This window comes from Hylobates moloch, unplaced genomic scaffold (assembly GCF_009828535.3).
Source record: "Hylobates moloch isolate HMO894 unplaced genomic scaffold, HMol_V3 SCAFFOLD_6, whole genome shotgun sequence".
Classification (NCBI taxonomy): domain Eukaryota; kingdom Metazoa; phylum Chordata; class Mammalia; order Primates; family Hylobatidae; genus Hylobates; species Hylobates moloch.
In genome coordinates, this window is record NW_026652281.1 from 104406529 (window position 1) to 104431161 (window position 24633).

A 24633-nucleotide genomic window follows, 5' to 3' on the forward strand; every position below is an offset into this window, starting at 1 on the left:
GGCAAACCCCCCCCTCCCCCCCGCCCGGGGGAACAGACCCAGACTCTAAAAAAAAAAAAAAAAAAAAAAATTTTTTTTTTTTTTAGGGACAGGGTCTTGCTTTGTTGTCCAGGCTACTTTCAAACTCCTGGCCCCAAGCAATCCTCCCACCTCAGCCCCACAAGCTGCTAAGATTATAGGCATGAGCTACTATGCCTGGCTAAGAACAACCTTCCTAATTAAGGAACAGATCTTTGCCAGTACCTTAAAGCCCTAAACAATCCCCCTTGGTCACATTCTTTTCTCTCCTCCATAAAGATAACCACACCCTAGGCTGGGCGCGGTGGTTCACACCTGTAATCCCAGCACTTTGGGAGGCCAAGGTGGGCAAATCACTTGAGGTCAGGAGTTCGAGACCAGCCTGACCAACATGGAGAAACCCTGTCTCTACTAAAAATACAAAATTAGCTGGGTGTGGCGATGCATGCCTATAATCCCAGATACTTGGGAGGCTGAGGCAGGAGAATCACTTGAACCTGGGAGGCAGAGATTGCAGTGAGCTGAGTTTGCGCCATTGCATTCCAGCCTGGGCAACAGGAGCAAAACTCCCATCTCAAAAAAAAAAAAAAAAGATAACCACACCGTGACTTTTGTCATAATCATTCCCTTTCTTTTCTTTATTACCATTTGTGTATTTATACCTGGATAATAAGTTGATAGTTTGTTCAAACTTAGAAAGTTTGAGCTTTCTTCCTCCCCTAGCACTTTGGTAAGAATTCTAGGAATTAGGGAACTCTGACATGGTACCACCCCCATGTCCCCTCCTTTATCCCTCAGGGCAGAATTGGATTAAGCAGTATTGACCCGGTCCCAAAGTACAGCTTGTCTAAACTGTCCTCTCCTTGAACTCTTCCAGGAACCTCTGTGATGGAGGTCACAGCCACAGACGCAGACGATGATGTGAACACTTACAATGCCGCCATCGCTTACACCATCCTCAGCCAAGATCCTGAGCTGCCTGACAAAAATATGTTCACCATTAACAAGAACACAGGAGTCATCAGTGTGGTCACCACTGGGCTGGACCGAGAGGTCAGGGGTCAGGAGGATCCAGAGGGTGTGGAGGACAAATGTGTATTAGCCCAATCCCGTGGACAAAGCAAAATCCTGCTAGGCCAGTTGTCAGTTAATACAGTGATGGTCTGAGCTTTGCATCTAAGCTTCTGCCCAGAGGTTCCATGTGTAGAAGACAGGCAGGCTAGCATGAAGCAGATGGTTAAATATTCTGGTTCCATGTGTTGGGCTGGGCTAGGCCAAAGGTGGCTAGTGTTCCTGGTCCTGACTTGGTTGTGTCGATCTCTCTGCAGAGTTTCCCTACGTATACCCTGGTGGTTCAAGCTGCTGACCTTCAAGGTGATGGGTTAAGCACAACAGCAACAGCTGTGATCACAGTCACTGACACCAACGATAACCCTCCAATCTTCAATCCCACCACGGTAATTCTATAACTCCTTAGAGGGTTTCTAAAGAAAGGTCTTTTGTTGTTCATGAACTAAGTTTCACCACTGCTCATGGGCGAAGTCTTTGAAAACTCTCTCCAGACTAGCGAATGTTAACTTTAAACTTAAAAGCAAGCATCTTGAGATGGCAGTTGTCTTTTAGCATCTTTTTTCCACCCTTGGCCTAGGGCCAATTGGCGCAAGATTGCGAAGTTGCAAAAAGCACCTACTGATTTCATAGCCTCATATGGTACATTTTTATAGCAAATATTACCGGGTTTCATTTCTTTATTGAACAAATATTTTCTAAGTTTATATTAGGCACTGTGTTAGACACTGGAGAGACCATCACACACAAAGACAGATTCCATTCTCATGGTGTTTCTAGTATAGCTAGGAAGACATCTTATGAGAATTATCGAACGCCAAGGATGTTACATGCATTCAAGGAGAAGGTATTGAGAACCAAGTAGGGGAAGTTTAAATCATCCTGTATAATGGCCAGGCGTGGTGGCTCACAGCTGTAACCTAGCAAGTTGGGAGGCCAAGGCTGGTGGATCCCTTGAGGATGGAGTTTGAGACCAGCCTGGCCAATGTGGCGAAACCCTGTCTCCACTAAAAATACAAAAATTAGCCGGGCATGGTGGTGCATGCTTGTAATCCCAGCTACTCGGGCGTCTGAGGCATGAGAGTTGCTTGAACCCAGGAGGCGGAGGCTGCAGTGAGCCGAGATTGTACCATTGCACCCCAGTGTGCCCATTGCCTGGCCTCTCCTTGTCACATCTTCTCCTTGAAGCTTGCTTTCAGTTAGCCAGGTGTGGTGGCGCATGCCTGTGGTCCCAGCTACTCTGGAGGCTGAGGTGGGAGGATTGCTTGAGCCCAGGAGGTTGAGGCTACAGTGAGCCATGATCACTCCAATACACTCCAGCCTGATGACAGTGAGATCCTGTCTCAAAAAAAACAACAAAAAAAGAGGATTCATTTAGCACCTTGAGACTCAGTTTTCCTAGCAGTCTTGGTACTTTGTAAATGACACATCTCTTTGCTCTGCAGTACAAGGGTCAGGTGCCTGAGAACGAGGCTAATGTCGTAATCACCACACTGAAAGTGACTGATGCTGATGCCCCCAATACCCCAGCGTGGGAGGCTGTATACACCATATTGAATGATAATGACGGACAATTTGTCGTCACCACAAATCCGGTGAACAACGATGGCATTTTGAAAACAGCAAAGGTTTGTATGGTACCTGGCAAGATGCAGAAACCGGCATCCTCGCAGCTGTTCATGCCCTTGTCCCCTGGTATCTTCTTAGAAGTAAATTCGCTTTGGCAAGGGGACAGGGTGACTTTCCCAGATTCTAGTGGACCATGTGGGGTTTGCAGTGGCTCTTCCTGCTCATGTAAGAAATCAAGAAACTGGGCTGGGTGTGGTGGCTCACGCCTGTAATCCCAGCACTTTGGGACGCCCAGGCAGGCGGATCATGAGGTCAGGAGTTTGAGTCTCTGCTAAAAATACAAAAATTAGCCGGGCATGGTGGCACGTGCCTGTAATCTCAGCTACTAGGGAGGCTGAGGCAGGAGAATTGCTTGAACCTGGGAGGTGGAGGTTGCAGTGAGCCAAGATCGCGCCACTGCACTCCAGCTCTGGGTGACAGAGCAAGACTCAGTCTCGGGGGGTGGGCGAGGAAAAGGAGGCCGGGCGCAGTGGCTCACGCCTGTAATCCTAGCACTTTGGGAGGCCAAGGCGGGCAGATCACAAGGTCAAAAGATAGAGACCATCCTGACCAACATGGTGAAACCCCATTTCTACTAAAAATACAAAAATTAGCTGGGCATGGTGGCGCGCACCTATAGTCCCAGCTACTAGGGAGGCTGAGGCAGGAGAATCGCTTGAACCTGGGAGACGGAGGTTGCAGTGAGCCGTGATCATGCCACTGCACTCCAGCCTGGCAACAGAGTGAGACTTAGTCTCAAAAAAAGAAATCAAGAAGCTAAGGCTTCTTGATGGCTCATGGTGGCTCATGCCTGTAATCCCAGCACTTTGGGAGGCTGAGGCGGGCAGATCACCTGAGGTCAGGAGTTTGGGATCAGCCTGGCCAACATGGTGAAACCCTGTCTCTACCAAAAATACAAAAATTAACCAGGCGTGGTGGTGCACACTTGTAATCCCGGCTGCTTGGGAGGCTGAAGCAGGAGAATCACTTGAGCCTGGCAGACAGAGGTTGTAGTGAGCCAAGATCGCGCCACTGCACTCTGGCCCTGGCAACAGAGTGAGACTCTGTCTGAAAAAGAAAAAAAAAAAGAAAGAAATCAAGAAGCTCTTACACAGGATCCTGAAGTTGAAAAAGAAGTACTATCTGCTTTAATAGGCTCTTTCCCAGAAACATTCTCCTTCCCTTAGCTCTTTCCATTTTGCAATGAGAGGAAAAATGATTTACTGGTCTCTGCTCTTGTGCTGGTTTATTTTAGAAGTGGGGCAGATATGGTTGCTTTTGAAAAATGTCCTAGAAACTTGGAAACTTGCCAAGCGCAGTAGTGCATGGCGGTGGGCCCAACTACTTGGGTGGCTGAGGTGGGAGAATCACTTGAGCCCAGGGGGTTGAAGCTGCACTCAGCTATGATCATGCCGCTGTACTCCAACCTGGGCAATAGAATGAGACTCCATCTCTTTAAAAAAAAAAAAAAAAGCGGCCAGGTGCAGTGGCTCACGCCTGTAATCCCAACACTTTGGGAGGCCAAGGCGGGTGGATCACCTGAGGTCAGGAGTTTGAGACCAGCCTGGCCAACATGGTGAAACATCGTCTCTACTAAAAATACAAAAAATTAGCCAAGTGTGATGGTGGGCTTCTGTAATCCCAGCTACTAGGGAGGCTGAGGCAGGAGAATTGCTTGAACCTGGGAGGTGGAGGTTGCAGTGAGCCATTGTACTCCAGCCTGGGTGACAAGAGCAAAAATGCTGTCTCAGAAAAAAATAAAATAAGGAAAGAAACTTGAAAACTAAGAATTTGAGTGAATTGCTTGTTGAAGTGACTGGATCCCTAGAATAGCCCCAGACCTTTGACTTCCTCTTGAGTAGGTGAGCAGATTTGAGAAGCCATGGTAAGTAATTGTGGTTTCTGCCATTGAAGGTCATGGCAGAAACCACAGTTACTTTTGCACCAACCTAATATATTACCAAAAGCAACAGTTAAGGATTTAATTTTATTTTTACTAACATAAAATGTTTCATTTTGTTTTTAACTTCATTGTTTCTGCTCTCTAGGGCTTGGATTTTGAGGCCAAGCAGCAGTACATTCTACACGTAGCAGTGACGAATGTGGTGCCTTTTGAGGTCTCTCTCACCACCTCCACAGCCACCGTCACCGTGGATGTGCTGGATGTGAATGAAGCCCCCATCTTTGTGCCTCCTGAAAAGAGAGTGGAAGTGTCCGAGGACTTTGGCGTGGGCCAGGAAATCACATCCTACACTGCCCGGGAGCCAGACACATTTATGGAACAGAAAATAACGTAAGTGTGAGGATTTTTCAACTGACTTGCAGCAACTGGTTATTTTATATCATTTTTTATATAAATCAGTAATATGTACTTCATGGCATTTTGTCATTTGTCTGTACAAGACCATTCTCTTAATTTACTTTTTATTCCCTTTATCTGTGCTCCTTTCACCTGTTCCCTTCCCTTTACAGACAGCCATTCTTGGTCTGATGTGCTGCCTCTCTTTGAGCTCTTGTAGTATGGTAGAAATGCAATTTTACTTTGCATACATAATATTGTGTTTTTTTGAGTTTGGAGTCTCACTTTGTTGCCCAGGCTAGCGTGCAGTGGCGTGATCTCTGCCTACTGCAGCCTCTGTCTCCGTTCAAGCAATTTTCATGCCTCAGCCTTCCATGTAGCCAGGATTATAGGTGCCTGCCACCACGCCCAGCTAATTTTTGTATTTTTAGTAGAGACGAGGCTTCACCATGTTGACCATTCTGGTCTCGAACTTCTGACCTCCAGTGATCTGCCTGCCTCCCAAAGTGCTGAGATTACAGGCGTGAGCCACCACACCCATCCCATAGCATTGTGTTCTTAGTAGCTTACTATCAGTATTCTCCTTTCAAACTTGAAGGTACCTCTATAATGTAAATCACACAGATGCTGAAAACTCACATGCCAACCAACTACAACACTTGCTTTAAAATACTCTCATTTTGGGCTGGGCACAGCGGCTTATGCCTGTAATCCCAAAACTTTGGGAGGCCTAGGCAGGTGGATCACTTTGAGGCCAGGTGTTCAAGACCAATCTGGCCAACATGGTGAAACCCCTGCCTCCACTAAAAACACAAGAAATTAGCGGGGCATGGTGGTGCACACCTGTAATCCCAGCTACTCAGGAGGCTGTGGCACGAGAATCACTTGAACACAAAAAGCTGAGGTTGCGGTGCGCTGAGATCGAGTCACTGCACTCCAGCCTGGGCGACAGAGCAAGACTCCATCTCAAAAAAAAAAAAAAAAAAAAATCAAATTGGGGTTATATAACAGAATGCCTTTGTTCTTAGGAGATAACACATTGACATATTTATAAGTAAAGGAACATGAATGACTTCTGCAATTTATTTGCAAATGGTTCAGCAGAACAGGAAATTATGTAGGTGTGTGTTGATATAGACAGAGCAGATGTAGCAAAGTATTAACAATGAGTAAACTGAGGTGAAGAGTCCATGGATGGTCATCATACTATTTTAGTAACTTGTCTGTTGTATCATTGGTTTTCTTTTTTTTTTTTTTTTTTTTAAGACAGAGTTTCACTTTTGTTGCCCAGGCTGGAGTGCAGTGGTGCAATCTCGGCTCACTGCAACCTCCACCTCCCGGGTTCAAACGATTCTCCTGCCTCAGCCTCCCCAGTAGCTGGGATTACAGGCATGTGCCACCACACCCAGCTAATTTTTGTATTTTTAGTAGAGACAGGGTTTCGCCATGTTGACCAGGCTGGTCTCGAACTCCTGATGTCAGGTGATCTGCCCACCTCGGCCTCCCAAAGTGTTGGGATTACAGGCGTGAGCCACCACGACTGGCCTGTCGTTGGTTTTCAAAATAAAAACATTGGAAGTAACCATATAACTGAAGAAGCACTTAAGCCATTTTCAGCTACATGTTTTTTGCTGGTCCTATTCTAAAAGCCAGAGCTTGTGCCTGTTTAGGTATCGGATTTGGAGAGACACTGCCAACTGGCTGGAGATTAATCCGGACACTGGTGCCATTTCCACTCGGGCTGAGCTGGACAGGGAGAATTTTGAGCACGTGAAGAACAGCACGTACACAGCCCTCATCATAGCTACAGACAACGGTAAGGGGGCCTCATCTGGGCCTTTGCTGCCTCGACCTCCTAGCTAGTTCACTTCCTTGCCCCTCCCTTCTTTTGGAGGCAAGAGTTCATTCTTTTTCTTTTATCCTTTTTGTTTGTTGGATTGATTTGTATAAATGTATGGAGTACAAGGGTAAGTTTGTTACATGCATAGATGTGTCGTGGTAAAGTCAGGGCTTTTAGGGTATCCATCACCCAAATACCATGCATTGTATCCATTAAGTAATTGTTCATCATCTACCCCCTCCCACCTCTCGGACCCTTCCCAGCTGCCATCGTCTATCATTCCACAATCTACATCCATGTGTACACATTATCGAACTCTGACTTCTAAGTGAGAACATGCAGTATTTCTCCTTATATGTCTGATTTGTTTCACTTGAGACAATGGCCTCCAGTTTCATCCATGTTGCTGCAAAAGATTTCTCTTTTATTTTTAAACAAAGGCATTCTTATTATCAAAAATTCAAGTGGGCTGGGCACGGTGACTCACACCTGTAATCCCAGCACTTTAAGAGGCTGAGGTGGGAGGATCACTTGAGCCCAGGAGTTCGAGACCAGCCTGGGCAACATTGCAAAACCCTGTCTCTACAAAAAGTACATAAATTAGCTGGGTGTGTTGGTGAGCACCTGTAGTCCCAGCTATTCAGAAGGCTGAGGTGGTAGGATTGCTTGAGTCTGAGAGGTGAAGGCTGTAGTGAGCCAAGATTGCTCCACTGCTCTCCATCCTGGGCAACAGAGCAAGACTCTGTCTCCAAAAAAAATTTTTTTTCAAGTAATTTTGGTCAAACAGAACTTACTTTTCACTACTCACTCTTTATGCCTTCCCTAAGGAAACCAGATAATGATGGTTTACAATCCAGTTCCAAAGCTTAATACTCATGTGACCTTGGATTTGCTGTTTAATTTTTTTTTTTTTTTTTTTTTTTGAGACAGAGTCTTGCTCTGTCACCCAGGCTGGAGTGCAGTGGCGCAATCTTGGCTCACTGCAACTTCCGCCTCCCATGTTCAAGCAATTCTCCTGCCTCAGCCTCCCAAGTAGCTGGTATTACAGGTGTGCGCCACCATGCTCAGCTAATTTTTTGTATTTTTAGTAGAGGTGGGGTTTCACCATATTGGCCAAGCTGGCCTTGAACTCCTGACCTTGTGATCTGCCCACCTTGGCCTCCCAAAGTGCTGGGATTACAGGCATGAGCCACCGCGCCTTGCCTGCTGTTTAATTTTTATGTCCCTCAATTCCTTTATCTGAAAAATGTTAATACCCATGTGGGTGAAATTAGTTAGGTGTTAAATCAGTTAGGTGTGGGTCCTTCCAGACTGTTTCTGTGTATTTAAATACATTTATAGGCTGGGTGCTAGGCTCACACCTGTAATCCCAACACTTTAGGGGTCTGAGGTGGGAGATGGATTGAGGCCAGGAGTTCAAGACTAGCCTGGGCAACATACTGCCCATAATCTCAAAATGCTGGGATTACAGGCATGAGTTACCATGCTTGGCCTCCTTAATTTTAAATGACATGTGCTCATTGTTAAAAAAGAAAATTTACATGAGAAAAAAAGTTTTAAAAATTTACAGTCATGCCATCTAGACGTATCTATTTATAGGTTTGAGATGGATTCCTCTGTTGTTTTGTATCCGTATCGTATACTAATATTGACGATGGTTCCCTGGGTACCAATTTTTCCTACTACCATATGCTTGGTGTTGTGTCAAGATGTAAAAGAAATGCAAACAGAAGTGTGGATGGGCTGGGAGCAGTGGCTCACACCTATAATCCCAACACTTTCAGAGGCTAAGATGGGAGGATCACTTGAGCCCAAGAGTTCAAGACCAGCCTGGGCAACATGATAAGACTCCTTCTCTACAAAAAAAATTTTAAAACTAGCCAAGCATGGTGGCATGGGCCTGTAGTCTCAGCTACTAGGGAGGCAGAGGTGGGAGATTAAGCCCGGGAGGTAGAGGCTACAGTGAACTGTGTTCATGCCACTGAATTCCAGTCTGGGTGACAGAGTGAGACCCTGCCTCAAAAAAAAAAAAAAAAGTGTATATGAAGTCCCCAATCTATTTTGAAAACCAATTTGCAGAGACTTCAAAAGAGCCAACTCATCCCCTTTGATTTTAAGCTTCTAGTCAGGCTTAAAATTAAAATAAATAAAAAGACTCAATGCTTTGTTAATGACCTCAAATGGCAGAAAGTGCAGAAAAAGGAAACTAGGGAAGCAACAGGCAGGCAACAGGACTTCTTGGAGTAGTTAAAATTCAGTGAATGAATGACGATCTGTGAAGAAGGAGGAGCGTGTTCTTGGTGTGAGGAATAACTTGAATAATTGTTAGCAAGGTGGGAATAAGCTGTCTGTGTAATACGGCCAGAGACCTGCCCACCTGGGAGTGGAGGTCCTTTGGGATTGGTGGGACAGGAGGTTCTGCAGGTGGAGTGGGGCCTGGTGAGGGACCACTGAAGAGCCAGGACAAGATCTAGACTTGGTCTGGTGGAAGGCAATGGGGATTCATTACTGTTGCCAAGCTGCTATATTTCCTGTGTATTTTCTCTTAGGTTCTCCAGTTGCTACTGGAACAGGGACACTTCTGCTGATCCTGTCTGATGTGAATGACAATGCCCCCATACCAGAACCTCGAACTATATTCTTCTGTGAGAGGAATCCAAAGCCTCAGGTCATAAACATCATTGATGCAGACCTTCCTCCCAATACATCTCCCTTCACAGCAGAACTAACACATGGGGCGAGTGCCAACTGGACCATTCAGTACAACGACCCAAGTGGGTACCTGAGTTTTATTTTGGCAACTTTGCTCCAACTGCCATGCTTCTCTTCCCCTAGATCCCCACCTTTCAGTTTCCCTTCTCAACTTCTAGATGTCATCCCTTCCATTGATACTTGCTTCCTTGTCCCTTCTGTCTTTGAGGCCTTGCTCCAAAGGTCTTTTTCCTTTCCTGGTATCTAACTTTGTAGCATGCTACCCAGTAATCTAAAACCCAAGCAGGGTTCCCTCTCCCAGCCTCTAGCCACCCTCCACTCCTCTCTCCACTTGCAACCTCCAGGACCATCTTCTCTGCTACCTCCTGCTCCTGGGACCGAACAACACCATTTTTGTGGTTAGCTCCTTCTTGCCAACCAATCGTGAGCTCCCAGATTCATCAGAACTATTCTACTGAGGTGGAGGCAGCTGTCAACTGCCTGGTCAGTTTGCATCTATGGGCTTCCTACACCTACTTCTCTCTGGGCTTCTATTTCCACCGTGACGATGTGGATCTGGAAGGTGTGCACCACTTCTTCCACAAATTGGCCAAGGAGAAGCACAAGTGCACTGAGTGTCCCTTGAAAATGCAAAACCAGTGTGGCGGCCGCACTGTCTTCCAGGACATCCAGAAGCCGTGTCAAGATGAATGGGGTAAAACCCTGGGTGCGATGGAAGTCACTCTGGCCCTGGAGAAGGACCTGAACCAGGCCCTTTTGGATCTTCATGCCTTGGGTTCTGCCTGCACAGACTCCCATATCTGTGACTTCCTGGAGAGCCACTTCCTAGATGAAAAAGTGAAACTCATCAAGAAGATAGGTGACCACCTGACCAACCTTCGCAGGCTGGCCGGCCTCCAGGCCGGGCTGGGCAAAAAGGTTCACCCTCAGGCACACAGGAGCCTACCGAACCCAGCGACATCTGAAGAGCCCTGCTCTGCCTGAGCCTCTCCCTCCGGGCACTAGGCAGCTTTTTTTAACCAGCTCTAGAGCCCTCTCCCGAGCCTTAGACCAAATGCTTAGACCAAATGGAAATAAAGCTTTTTAAAGAAAAAAAAAAAAAGTACATACCTAAATAAAACCCAAGCAGCTCTGCTGTCTTCACTCGGCTTGCGAGTGTCTTTAGTTCACTAGCAATTTTATTCTGGAATGAGCTTTTTATTTTCCTCCCCTGGTCTCATCATTTCTTTTTATTGCTTTCTCCAGCCCAAGAATCTATCATTTTGAAGCCAAAGATAGCCTTAGAGGTGGGTGACTACAAAATCAACCTCAAGCTCATGGATAACCAGAATAAAGACCAAGTGACCACCTTAGAGGTCAGCGTGTGTGACTGTGAAGGGGCCGCCGGCGTCTGTAGAAAGGCACAGCCTGTCGAAGCAGGATTGCAAATTCCTGCCATTCTGGGGATTCTTGGAGGAATTCTTGCTTTGCTAAGTAAGTCCAGCTGGCAAGTGACTCAGCCTTTGACTTAAAAAAATGGAGGAGGTTTATTTCCTGGAAATGATTTTTGTTCTTAGTAAGGATATAGGTTAGCTGATACAGGAAAGAGACTCCCAAGTTATGCTGGCCTCCATAAAATAGAAGTTTGTCTCTTACTCAACATTTCAGAGGTAAATGGTCTAAGGTGGGAAGGCCATGAAGTCAACAGGGGACCCAGGTTTCTTCTGCCTTGTTTCTTTTCATCCTTCAAGACAGTGCATCCCAAGCTTGAGTGCATACAAATCATCTGGGCCTCTTTTTAAACTGGGAAATCTGATCTAGGAGGTCTGGCATAGGGCCACAGATTCTGCATTTCCTTTTTTTTTTTTTTTTTTTTGAGACAGAGTTTCGCTCTTGTTGCTGAGGCTGGAGTGCAATGGTGTGATCTCAGCTCACTGCAACCTCCACCTAACGGGTTCAAGCGATTCTCCCGCCTCAGCCTCTTGAGTAGCTGGGACTATGGGCATGTGCCACCACGCCCAGCTAATTTTGTATTTTTAGTAGAGACAGGGTTTCTCCATGTTGGTTAGGCTGGTCTTGCACTCCTGACCTCAGGTGATCCACCCGCCTCAGCCTCCCAAAGTGCTGGGATTACAGGCTTGAGCCGCCGCACCCGGTCAGATTCTACATTTCTAACCAGCTCCCAGGGGGTACTGATGTTGCATTTCCTTAGAACATAGGCAGAGTAGCAAGACCTTGGGGGCTGCCCTCATCAGTGTGGTCTAAGCTAGCCAGCTCACCACCATCTCTACATTCCATCCTAAATGGGGGAAGGGGATAAGAGAGGAAGTGGAGGCCAAACGACTGGAAGTTGCATATATCACCTCCACTTATATACCATTGGTCCAAACACAGCCACATCTAGCTGCAAGGGAGCCTGGAAGCTTCTACTTACAATTGAAAATTTGGCATGGGGTAGGGGTGGAGTGTAGGGTGAGCAGTGAGTGTCAGTGACTAAAAGGATAAAGGAGAAAAAGGAAGCTGAGGAAAATTGGCAGTTTCTGCCATAGTCCTTAAACCTGTTTCCATTGGAGCCCACCTGGAGTGAGCCCTAGGGGTGACACAGGTGCTGTTATGGTCAAGGTAAATACTTTTATCATTTACACACAGGGAGAAAATACTGAATCTATTAAAGGAATAAATTAGCTATGAAAACAGACTATGTGCATCAAAAGACAAAGTATCCATATGGAGGAGTGCACTACATCAGAACTCTGGTAGGGCTTTAAACATATGAATGATAGAAGAGCAAGCGAATGATTCTCAAAGCAAATGAGAGCAAGTCAATTAGAAACCTTTGTCCTGGTATGGTGGCTCACTCTTTGGGAGACAAGGGTGGGAGGATTGCTTGAAGTCAGGAGTTTGACACCAGCCTGGGCAACAAAGCAAGACTCTGTCTCTACAAAATAAAAATAAAAAATATATTTTTTATTAAAAAATTTTTTTTAAAGAAATGTTTAAAGATCATATATAATTAGTGACTGCAAGGGGTGGTCCAGCTCATGAATGCCTTTGTAGTCAGTGTAGTCAGAAAAGGCTGTTAATTGAGTCTCAAGGACCGTTTTGTGGAAGATGTAAGTGGTTAGGCCACAGGGGCTGGTAGAATTCCAACAGGCAGATGGGTATTCAGGAAGGTTCCCCTCCTAGCAAAGCACAGCAGAGGCTTGAGGAGACTCCTAGGAGGGCAGAGACCAGGCCAAGCTGGTGGGAATGGAAAAAGAATTTTGGAGGGAGCAGTGGGACCAAATCTAGGGTTTTCAATTTAGATTGAGCATGGTTGCCACTGATCCTGCTGCTGCTGCCTCAGTGGACTCCAGGAGAGGGTGCCTTTCAACCTTCCAGAAATGTCTGCTGGGCATTCCATTTGCTTCTGCCCCTTCCTGGTGTCCTCCCAAAGTTGAAGAAAAGGATAGTGCTATTGAGAACTGAGCAAGCCTTCTGGACTTTCATCCTGCCAGCCTTTACATGGCTTTATTGAGCCGTGAGATTAGGTTAATTCATCATTGCCTTGGGCAGGGTAACACAAGCCCTGCCTGCCCACTTGCTAGTCAAATTACATTTCAGTGGCCTGGTCTGCTTTTGGTATAGTGGTTACTGACTAGTACTTTCATTCTAAAGAAATCTTTTTTTTTCTTTTTTCTCTTTTCTTTTTTTCTTTTTCTTTTTCTTTTCTTTTCTTTTTTTTTTTTTTTTTTTTAGGCAAGGTCTCGTTCTGTGGGCCCGGCTGGAGTGCAGTGGAGTGATCTCAGCCTACTGCAGCCTTAACTTCAGGGGCTCAGGTGATCCTCCCACCTCAGCCCCCTGGGTGGCTGGGACCACAGGCATGAGCCACCACACCCAGCTAATTTTTTTATATTTTTTTGTAGAAACAGTGTTTCTTCATGTTGCCCAGGCTGGTCTCAAACTTCTGGTCTCAACCAGTCCTCCTGCCTTGGCCTCCCAAAGTGTTGGGATTATAGGCATGAGCCACTGCACCTAGCCAGGGAATCTTAAAGATTGTAGTTATACTCGAAATATTTTTTAAAAATAGGATTATCTAAATTTGCTATGGGTATGTATTTTTTTAGACACTGGGGGTGGGGATTCCCACGTAGAACAACATTTAAAACAGGCAATGCCAGAATTCAGATGTTCAATTTCTTGTATTTTTAACTTCTATGATTATTTTTTCTTTCTTTATTAGAGATGGGTTCTCACTATGTTACTCACACTGGTCTCAAACTCTTGAGCTCAAGTGATCCTCCCACCTTGGCCTCCCAGAGTGCTGGGATTACAGGTGTGAGCCACTCCACCGGCCAATTTCTTGTTTCTTAAGGGCAAAAATGTGCTAGAGACTGGGCGCGGTGGCTCATGTCTATAATCCCAACACTTTGGGAGGCTGAGGTGGCAGGATTGCTTGAGCCTAGGTTTCAAGATCAGCCTGGGCAACATAGCAAGACCCCATCTCTATTAAAAAAAATTACTTAGAGAGACACCAGGAGATCTGAAGCTTTTCATGTTTTCCGCCAATCTTTGATTGCTTACTCTGTGCCAGGCTTTTTCTCAGAGCCTGCAGATACTGGGCTTCTGGCATAGCTGATAAGAGGCGTCTTTTTGGAAACGGTAAACTGCCTCTTGCTCTGCATGGATGGGGACTGTGTAGCTCCTATAGTCTTGTTCAGTGCTGTCTCCCTGTGCAGCCAATTCAGTGTTCTTGTTGATGAATCATGGACAAGGGAGTTATGTTGTTTATCTTGATAAGGTTTCTGGCATTTTTCTGATTTCAGAAATAGGTAGTTGAGGTACATCTGAGAAATCTTTTCCCCAAGTTTATGCAACCTCCTGTTTAAAGATTATGCTTCGGCCGGGCATGGTGGCTCACGCCTGTAATCTCAGCACTTTGGGAGGCCCAGGTGGGTGGATCACTTGAGGTCAGGAGTTTGAGACCAGCCTGGGCAACACAGTGAAACCCTGTCTCTACTAAAAATACAAAAATTAGCTGGGCATGGTGGCAGGCACTTGTACTCCCGCCTACTTGGAAGGCTGAGGCAGGAGAATCACTTGAACCCAGGAGGTGGTGGTTGCAGTGAGCTGAGATTGCGCCACTACACTCCAGCCTGAGCAACAGAGTGAGACTCTGTCTCAAAATAATGATAATAATAAATAAATAAAGATTATGCTTCATAGGGTACAGTATATAGGTACTTGGGCACCCATAGATAGAAAACACATGGAATCTTTTTTTTCATTCATAGTGAATAATACACATATATTTTAAGTTAAGTGGCTTCTTTCTGGCTGCTTTAGAGAATTTTTTTTTAAGTTAAATGTTAATTGTATATATCCTAGAAATAATCCCAAGATCAAATGTAACCCTTGTGTTAAGCCTTGGAAGTTAGATTTTAAAGTTTGCTTACATGATTCTATCTTAAGAGAAAATAAGAACATACCAGGCAATTTTATAGTCTCTGTCCCACTCCACACAGCTGATTATGTATCAGTCACATTTGGGCTAACCTAGGAGCCCTGCTCACAAACCTTCAATGGCTCCAACTCAGAATCAAAGCCAAAGTCTTTGCAGTGGCCCATATGTCCCTCCCGCCCTGCTTGCCCCTCTGAGCTCTTCTCCATGTCTCTTCCCCTCATGCACCCTGCTACAGCCATGCTGGCCTCCTCACCTTCCCTCTGTCACACCAAACATGCTCCTGCCTCAGGACCTCTGCCCTTACTGTTTCCTGTGCCTGGAACATTTTCCCCCAGATTTGGGAAAATGACAGTGATTGAGTTTAAAACCCATCTGAAAGTTAAGGACCATGCTTGAATTCACATATCACTGTCTACTATGTTGTACTGTACATACCAACTTCAGAGATGTGAGTGTCACATGGATTGACATAAGTGTATTGAAGGCAGCTAGTGGCTGTCTAACTGTCCTCTGTCTGGTATGAGGGGTGCTGTGTGATAGCTGCTGCTTCTGGCCTTCTTTATCTTTATCTCAACACTTGCTCTCTCTCCCCCACCACCCCAGTTCTGATTCTGCTGCTCTTGCTGTTTCTTCGGAGGAGAGCGGTGGTCAAAGAGCCCTTACTGCCCCCAGAGGATGACACCCGGGACAACGTTTATTACTATGATGAAGAAGGAGGCGGAGAAGAGGACCAGGTGGGTTTTTAAAACCTTGGTAGCTCAATGGTGATCTCCTTATTTGGAAGAAGCAACGATTAGTAAGAGGTAGGCATTTGAAACAGCTCTGAATCACTTTGGATATTATCTTTTTAAGGCCTTACCCAAGAAAGTAGACATTGTCATTGACCATCATCATCATCATCACATCATCACCAACACAGCTAACATTTATTGATCGCATACTGTTCTGCACCTCAATGAGCAAGCTGAGGCACAGAGAAGCTCAGTAACTTGGCTAAGGTCACACAGCTAGGAAAAGATAGAGCCAAATGGTCTGTCTCAGAGCCTGCACTCCTCATTGCCATTCTCTGGACATGAACTTCAGCTAGATTCTCTTTGACAGAGAACAACTGGTCTCCTTTGTTTCTCTTGAGTTTTTAGCTAGACCAAACTCCTTTTTGTCATTGTTATACCTTTAGTCCCTCTGTATTTCCTGATTTTGGAGATGATCTTAACATCTTAACCTGGAGTTGTCTAGGGAACTGTTCAGTGTCTTGGAGAGTCTACTTATTATAGTAAGGGAACCATGGGGGTCTATTACAGAGTCCTGCTTTTGACTGAGGCCACAGAGTGAGGCACAGTTTACCGAGCTCCATACAACATAGGGAGGTGGGTGTACAGAGAAAAATATTGTTCTAGATTTCAGGGACTTGTAAGTCTAGTTGGGGGATACCAGATATATTGTATCAGTGAGCGATAGAGCAACCAATCCCAGAATCTCAGCGGCACACAACATGCGTGTCTTTCTCATGTACTGTGGGGTAGCTGGGGCAACTGCTGGTCTCATCTAAGCTCATGAGAATCTGTAGGATGGCTGGGGCTCAGCAGATTTAGGCAGAGTTTAGCTGAATGGCTCTAACCTGCAAATTGTGTCCAGGTCTGTTCCATGCAAGTCTCATCTTTGTACTAGAAGCTGGTGCCTTTCAGACCTTTGCCTGTGTCACATGTTACTGTCCCATTGGCTAAGCAAGTCACAAAACAAAGCCCCAAATCGATGGATGTATACTCTTCTCACAAGCTGGGGTTGGGAGGGAGTGAATATTTGCCAAACAGTGATCTAATCATCATGTCCTATGAAAATTAATAAGGCACACAGCCTATATCTGGATCCACACATGCTACACACGATCCTTTGGGCTATGTTTTTTTCCAGTACTATTTGGGAGACTTTTAGCTTGAAAACTGTCATTTTGCATTAAACTGGTAAAGATCATACAGTTGGCAGTGAAGGCATCATCCAACCGTAATCTATAAACTGAACATAGCCCTGTATATATGACTGTTTCTTTCTTACTCTTCATTATACTTCAACCTTTTTCTCCAAAGGACTTTGACTTGAGCCAGTTGCACAGGGGCCTGGACGCTCGGCCTGAAGTGACTCGTAACGACGTCGCACCAACCCTCATGAGTGTCCCCCGGTACCTTCCCCGCCCTGCCAATCCCGATGAAATTGGAAATTTTATTGATGAAGTAAGTAATCCATGTGGAAAGCCAAAGCATGGCTCATCTCTAAGCTCAGGAGGAGTTGTGTCAAAAATGAGAAAAAGAGTCTTTAGATTCTTTCCTTTACTATGTTTTCAGCTTGCCTGAGCCCTGAGCCCTGTTTTCCCTTTTTTTTTTTGAGACGAAGTTTCGCTCTTGTTGCCCAGGCTGGAGTGCAATGGCGCAGTCTTTGCTCACCACAACCTCTGCCTGGGTTCAAGCGATTCTCCTGCCTCAGCCTCCCAAGTAGCTGGGATTACAGGCATGCGCCACCACACTCAGCTAATTTTGTATTTTTAGTAGAGACAGGATTTCTCCATGTTGGTTGGGCTGGTCTCTAACTCCTGACCTCAGGTGATCCACCCGCCTCAGCCTCCCAAAGTGCTAGGATTACAGGTGTGAGCCACTGCACCTGGCAGCCTGTTTTTCTTAATCTGTGTCTCATCTGAATTTTGGATCTAATCATGCTTCAAATTGCAAAATCCATGTGGCAAAAACCAAGAATTGCCTGAAAGGATTTAGTAGATCTAGAAATGAAACTAGGAAGATTCTAAGTAAATTTCATTTTAGTTTCACTAATGGAATTCACTTCCCTTGCCTCCCACTGCTGGTTGGAATATAATGATAAATGTACATGACAAGCCTACCTGAGGATTAGAGAAATGGAATCTGTATTGTGTATGTCAGAAATGCATTCAGCTCTAAATACAAGATGCTGAAACAGATGGGAGTAAATTTACCTTGTACAAATAGAAAGTGGGGGTGAGCAGTCTAGGCTGGTGCATGAGGCTGTTCCATGTTTCTGCTCCATCATCTTAGCATGTAGACCCTTCTTCTCAGGCTTGTTGTCTCATGATCACAAGATGGCTGCCACACTTCCAGATTTTAAGTCTGTATTCCAGTCAGGAAAAAGTATGAAGAACAAAGCAGAGGGCAAAAGTCTTTCTTCTAGCAAACTGTCTTCTTATTCAACAAGGGAGTTGTCCAACCAGTTATTGGCCAGAACTATCAGAAGGTTGTGCTTGTCTGCAAGGGAGAATAACAAGGCATTAAATTAATTAGCTTAGGATAAGATGAAAAAGAACCCAATAACGAAATAGTCCGGCAGGATCTGTTTCCTTAAGTTATGTTCTCTAGTAACTTGCTTGGTTACTGGAATGATTTTTCTGGGCTTGTCTGATGGTCCAGTGGCCCTCAGTGAGTCTTCACAGTGAGGTGTGTTTGCTTTAGCTTTCTTTTTTTTTGAGACAGAGTCTCGCTCTGTCGCCCAGGCTGGAGTGCAGTGGCGCAATCTCGGCTCACTGCAAGCTCCGCCTCCTGGGTTCCTCCAATAGTGGGATACAGGCCTGCCACCAACCCAGTTTTTTTTTTTTAGTAGAGACAGGGTTTCACCATGTCAACCAGATGGCCTCGATCTCCTGACTTCAGGTGATCTGCCTGCCTTGGCCTCCCAAAGTGCTGGGATTACAGGCGTGAGCCACCGTGCCTGGCCTGCTTTAGCTTTCTATGGGAGCTGTCACTGAGGACTGTGAGGCACTGCAGTGTTAGAAGTGACCAAGCCACATTCATTTTAGCCACTGGAAAAAACAAGAAACAGGAAGAAACCAGTTTAACCACGCCTTTTATTTATTTATTTATTTATTTTTATTTTCATTTTTTGAGACAGTTTCACTCTTGTCGCCCAGGCTGGAGTGCAGTGGCATGATCTTGGCTCACTGCAACCTCTGCCTCCCAGATTCAAGCGATTCTCCTGCCTCAGCCTCCCAAGTAGCTGGGATTACAGGCGCCACTACCACGCCCAGCTAATTTTTATATTTTTAGTACAGATGGGGTTTCATCATATTGGCCAGTCTGGTCTCAAACTCCTGACCTCAGGTGATCTGCCTGCCTTGGCTTCCCAAAGTACTGGGATTATGGGTGTGAGCCACCGCTCCTGGCTACAGACCCCTTTTAGATACATCTGGATTCAGGCCTTTCCTCCATTCACACTCATTTGCAAGTCATCACTTGTATTTGCAGTTTTTATTTAAACTATAAAAACAGTATGCTAAAAAAGAACAAGATCATGTCTTTTGCAGGAGCAAGATCATGGGTGGAGCTGGAGTTCATTATCCTTAGCAAACTAATGCAGGAACAGAAAACCAAATACCACGTGTTCTCACTTATATGTCGGAGCTGAATGATGAGAACTCATGGACACAAAGAAGAGAATAACAGACACTGGGGTCTGCTTGAGGGAGGAGGAAGGGAGGAGGGAGAGGAGCAGAAAAGATAACTATTGGGTACTGGGCTAAATACCTGGGTGATGAAATAATCTGTACGACAAACCCCCATGACATGAGTTTACCATTTGTTACCTATATAACAAACCTTCACATGTACTCCCAAACCTAAAAGTTTTTTTTTAAGTATGCTTCCTATTTTAAAAATATAAATTATGGTGTGGAGGTACACACCTGTAATCCCAGCTACTCAGGAGGCTGAGGCAGGAGAATCACTTGAACCCGGGAGGTGGAGGTTGCAGTGAGCCGAGATCATGCCATTGCACTCTAGCCTTGGTGACAGAGCAAGACTCTGAGACTCCATCTTAAAATAAATATACTTTATTTATTTCATAAAATGAAAAAATATAAAGAAAAGGCCAGGCGCAGTGGCTCACGCCTGTAATCCCAGCACTTTGGGAGGCCGAGGCGGGTGGATCACCTGAGGTCAGGAGTTGGAGACCAGCCTGGCCAACATGGTGAAACCCTGTTTTTACTAAAAATACAAAAATTAGCCAGGCATGGTGGCACATGCCTGTAGACCCAGCTACTTGGGAGGCTGAGGCAGGAGAATCGCTTGAACCTGGGAGGCAGATTTTGCAGTGAGCCAAAATCATGCCATTGCACTCTAGCCTGGGTGACAAGAGTGAAACTCTGTCTCCAAAAAAAAGAAAAAAAAAAAATACAAGTCCTTCCTTAATTCCCACACCCCCACTCCCCAGATTTGACTGTTAAGCATTTGGCTTTCATCCTTCCAGGCCTTTTGGGTGGAAATGCAGCCTGCATGCACCAGTATGCAAAGTTTCCAGCTCTGCCCATCCCAGCTGGTGGTGTGGCAGCCCCACTCTGATTTGTGGGGACTCCATCCTGACTGGTTGGTGCTTGCATCTCTCCTGCCTACATGTAACTTACCATTTTACTTTCTCTTTCCATCAACAACATATCCTGTGCGTCTGCATCTTTCCATGACAGTGTGTATAAATGTATGTTGTTGGTGTTCACTGCTCCGTGGTGTGCCACAGTCTGGGTGCATTGTCATACCTTACATATTGCTAGAGTTCTTGCCCCAGATGACAGGTGTGCGCTTCCTTTCACTAAAAGATCCTTCTGTCCCCTTTCTTCTTTAGAATCTGAAGGCAGCTGATACTGACCCCACAGCCCCGCCTTATGATTCTCTGCTCGTGTTTGACTATGAAGGAAGTGGTTCCGAAGCTGCTAGTCTGAGCTCCTTGAACTCCTCAGAGTCAGACAAAGACCAGGACTATGACTACTTGAACGAATGGGGCAATCGCTTCAAGAAGCTGGCCGACATGTACGGAGGCGGCGAGGACGACTAGGGGACTTGAGAGAGGCGGGCCCTAGACTCGTGTGCTGGGAAATGCAGAAATCATGTTGCTGGTAGTTTTTCAGCTCCCTTCCCTTGAGATGAGTTCTGGGAAAAAAAGAGACTGGTCAGTGATGCAGTTAGTATAGCTTTATACTCTTTCCACTTTATAGCTCTAATCAGTGTGTGTTAGAAAAGTTTTGACTTATTTCTTGAAGTTTTTTTTTTTTTTTCCCATCACTCTTTACATGGTGGTGGTGTCCAAAAGATATCCAAATTTTAATATTCCAGAAGAACAACTTCAGCATCAGAAGGTTCACCCAGCACCTTGCAGATTGTCTTAAGGAATTTTGTCTCACTTTTAAAAAGAAGGGGAGAAGTCAGCTATACTCTAGTTCTGTTGTTTTGTGTATATAATTTTTTAAAAAAAATTTGTGTGCTCATGCTCATCGCTACACTGGTGTGTACCTCTGACTTTTTTTTTTTTTTTTTTTTTAAGCCAGGGTCTCATTCTATCGGCCAGGCTGGAGTGCAGTGGTGCAATCACAGCTCACTGCAGCCTTGTCCTCCCAGGCTCAAGCAATCCTTGTACCTCAGCCTCCCAAGTAGCTGGGACCACAGGCATGCACCACTATGCATGACTAATTTTTTAAATATTTGAGACGGGGTCTCCCTATGTTACCCAGGCTGGTCTTAAACTCCTGGGCTCAAGTGATCCTCCCATCTTGGCCTCCCAGAGTATTGGGATTACAGGCATGAGCCACTGCACCTGCCCAGCTCCCTAACTCCCTGCCATTTTTTAGGAGACAGTTTCGCTCCATCACCCAGGCCTGGGATGCAGTGATGTGATCATAGCTCACTGTAACCTCAAACTCTGGGGCTCAAGCAATTCTCCCACCAGCCTCCTTTTTATTTTTTTGTACAGATGGGGTCTTGCTATGTTGCCCATGCGGGTCTTAAACTCCTGGCCTCAAGCAATCCTCCTGCCTTGGTCCCCTAAAGTGCTGGGATTGCGGGCATGAGCTGCTATGCCCAGCCTCCATGTTTTAATATCTACTCTCGCTCCTGAATTCAGTTGCTTTGCCCAAGACAGGAGTTCTCTGATGCAGAAATTATTGGGCCCTTTTAGGGTAAGAAGCTCGTGTCTTCGTCTGGCCACATCTTGACTAGGTATTGTCTACTCTGAAGACCTTTAATGGCTTCCCTCTTTCATCTCCTGAGTACGTAACTTGCAATGGGCATCTATCCAGTGACTTGTTCTGAGTAAGTGTGTTCGTTAATGTTTATTTAGCTCTGAAGCAAGAGTGATATACTCCAGGACTTAGAATAGTGCCTAAAGTGCTGCAGCCAAAGACAGAGCGGAACTATGAAAAGTGGGCTTGGAGATGGCAGGAGAGCTTATCATTGAGCCTGGCAATTTAGCAAACTGATGCTGAGGATGATTGAGGTGGGTCTACCTCATCTCTGAAAATTCTGGAAGGAATGGAGGAGTCTCAACATGTGTTTCTGACACAGGATCCGTGGTTTGTACCCAAAGCCCAGAATCCCCAAGTGCCTGCTTTTGATGGTGTCTACAGAAAATGCTGGCTGAGCTGAACATATTTGCCCAATTCCAGATGTGCATAGAAAACTGGGAATATTCAAAATTCCAAATTTTTTTCTGAGGAGCAAGAAGAAAATGTGGCCCTAAAGGGGGTTAGTTGAGGGGTAGGGGGTAGAGAGGATCTTGATTTGGATCTCTTTTTATTTAAATGTGAATTTCAACTTTTGACAATCAAAGAAAAGACTTTTGTTGAAATAGCTTCACTGTTTCTCAAGTGTTTTGGAGAAAAAAATCAACCCTGCAATCACTTTTTGGAATTGTCTTGATTTTTCGGCAGTTCAAGATATATCGAATATAGTTCTGTATAGAGAATGTCACTGTAGTTTTGAGTGTATACGTGTGTGGGTGCTGATAATTGTGTATTTTCTTTGGGGGTGGAAAAGGAAAACAATTCAAGCTGAGAAGAGTATTCTCAAAGATGCATTTTTATAAATTTTATTAAAGAATTTTGTTAAACCATTGTCGAATTTGTTTTATTTGATTCCACCACATTTCCAGGCAAGAGAAAAGATGCATGGAGATGGCCTCAGTCAAAACATGGAGAAAGAGGCCGGGTGTGGTGGCTCACGCCTGTAATCTCAGCACTTCGAGAGGCTGAGGCGGGTAGATCACTTGAGCTCAGGAGTTTGAGACCAGCTTGGGCAACATAGTGAAACCCCTTCTCCACAAAAACACAAAAATTAGCTGGGCATGGTGGCGCACACCTGTAGTCCCAGCTACTTGGGAGGCTGAGGCATGAGAATCACTTGAACTCGGGAGGCAGAGGTTGCAGTGAGCCGAGATTGCACCACTGCACTTCAGCCTAGGTGACGGAGGAGACTCCATCTCAAAAAAATAAAAAAAATTTTTAAAAACTTCATGCTGAAGTGACTTCTCCAGAAGTTTCTATTATTCTACTGGACGCAACATGGGAGAAACTACATTCACACGGTAACTTTATTTGAACAGTATCCATCCATGTGGCATGTGATGAAACCAATAAAATTCCTATGTCCACGGGAGACTGTGTGGGCTGAGCTGAAGGACGGGACAGAGCAAAGCTTCAAATGATGTTCTTGGGGCCAGCAAGTGAGTACAGGCCAGTGGTTCTCTGCTGGGGAAGAATGTGGCCCCCTCCTCCATGTGACATTTTGCAATTTCTGGAGTACCTGGGGAGGTGGTCCTGTCATCACATCAAGGCCAGGGATGCTGCTAAACATTCCTGAACAGGACAGTTCCTCACAACAAAGAATTAGCCAGCATAAAATGTCAGCCACTGTTAAGAAACCCTGGTGTAAGCCTAAAACTTTTCTCTGTTGAAGGGGTATGACTTTTTTCTTTGGGTAATTTTTTATTGTGGTAAAATACAACATAAAATTTATGATTTTAGCCCTTTTGTTAAATTTTGAGACAGGGTCTTATTCTGTCACCCAGGCTGGAGTGCAGTGGCACAATGACGGCTCACTGCAGCCTCAATCTCCCAGTCACAAATGATCCTCCCCTCTCAGCCTCCCTAGTAGCTGGGACTACAGGTGTTGCACTGCTACACCCAGCTAATTTTTAAAATTGTTTTGTAGAGACGGGGATCTCGCTATGATGCACAGGCTGGTCTTGAACTCCTGGGCTCAAGTGATCTGCCCTCCTTGGCCTCCCAAAGTACTGAGATTACAGGAGTGAGCCACCATGTTGGCCTCATTGTAGCCATTTTTAAGTATACAGTTCAATGACATTAAGTATATTCAAATTGTGTTGCAACCATCACCACTATCTTCAGAACTTTTTCATCATCCCAGACAAACTCTGTACCCGTTTATTTCAACTGTTTTTAAGTGTACAATTCAGTGGTATTAAGTACATTCAAAATATTGTATAACCATCAGCTCCGGTGTTAGAACTTTTTCATCATTCCAAATAAATTTTGTATCTAGTGGGCAATAACTCTCCATTCCTGCCTCTCCCCATCCCCTCCTAATCTCTGTTCTACTTTCCATGTATGTAGACTCCTTTAATCATCCTTTTGCATCTGCCTTTTTTATTTTTTATTTTTTGAGACGGAGTCTTGCTCTGTTGCCCAGGCTGGAGTGCAGTGGCGTGATCTCTGCTCCCTGCGAGCTCCGCCTCCTGGGTTCACACCATTCTCCTGCCTCAGCCTCCCAAGTAGCTGGGACTACAGGCACCCGCCACCACACCCAGCTTATTTATTTATTTATTTATGGTATTTTTAGTAGAGACGGGTTTCACCGTATTAGCCAGGATGGT

General features: G+C 45.3%; 2 protein-coding genes across 2 annotated transcripts in view; both read left to right on the forward strand.

Annotated features, from left to right (window-relative positions):
• The window catches only part of CDH1 (cadherin 1), a 95528-nt gene extending 74622 nt beyond the window's left edge, over nt 1–20906 (forward strand). The window contains exons 7-16 of the mRNA XM_058440381.1: nt 896–1071; nt 1347–1475; nt 2532–2714; nt 4743–4987; nt 6664–6809; nt 9383–9607; nt 10791–11018; nt 15571–15701; nt 17052–17195; nt 20596–20906. Coding sequence (XP_058296364.1) covers nt 896–1071; nt 1347–1475; nt 2532–2714; nt 4743–4987; nt 6664–6809; nt 9383–9607; nt 10791–11018; nt 15571–15701; nt 17052–17195; nt 20596–20805 — 1817 coding nt within the window. The 3' untranslated portion in view covers nt 20806–20906. The remainder of the gene's footprint in view (nt 1–895; nt 1072–1346; nt 1476–2531; nt 2715–4742; nt 4988–6663; nt 6810–9382; nt 9608–10790; nt 11019–15570; nt 15702–17051; nt 17196–20595) is intronic.
• On the forward strand, nt 9704–10529 carry LOC116470284 (ferritin light chain-like). The gene is made up of 2 exons (XM_032755744.1): nt 9704–9767; nt 9832–10529. Exons 1-2 carry the CDS (start codon nt 9704–9706, stop codon nt 10527–10529), a joined length of 762 nt encoding a protein of 253 aa, XP_032611635.1.
• Nucleotides 20907–24633: the final 3727 nt, after the last annotated feature.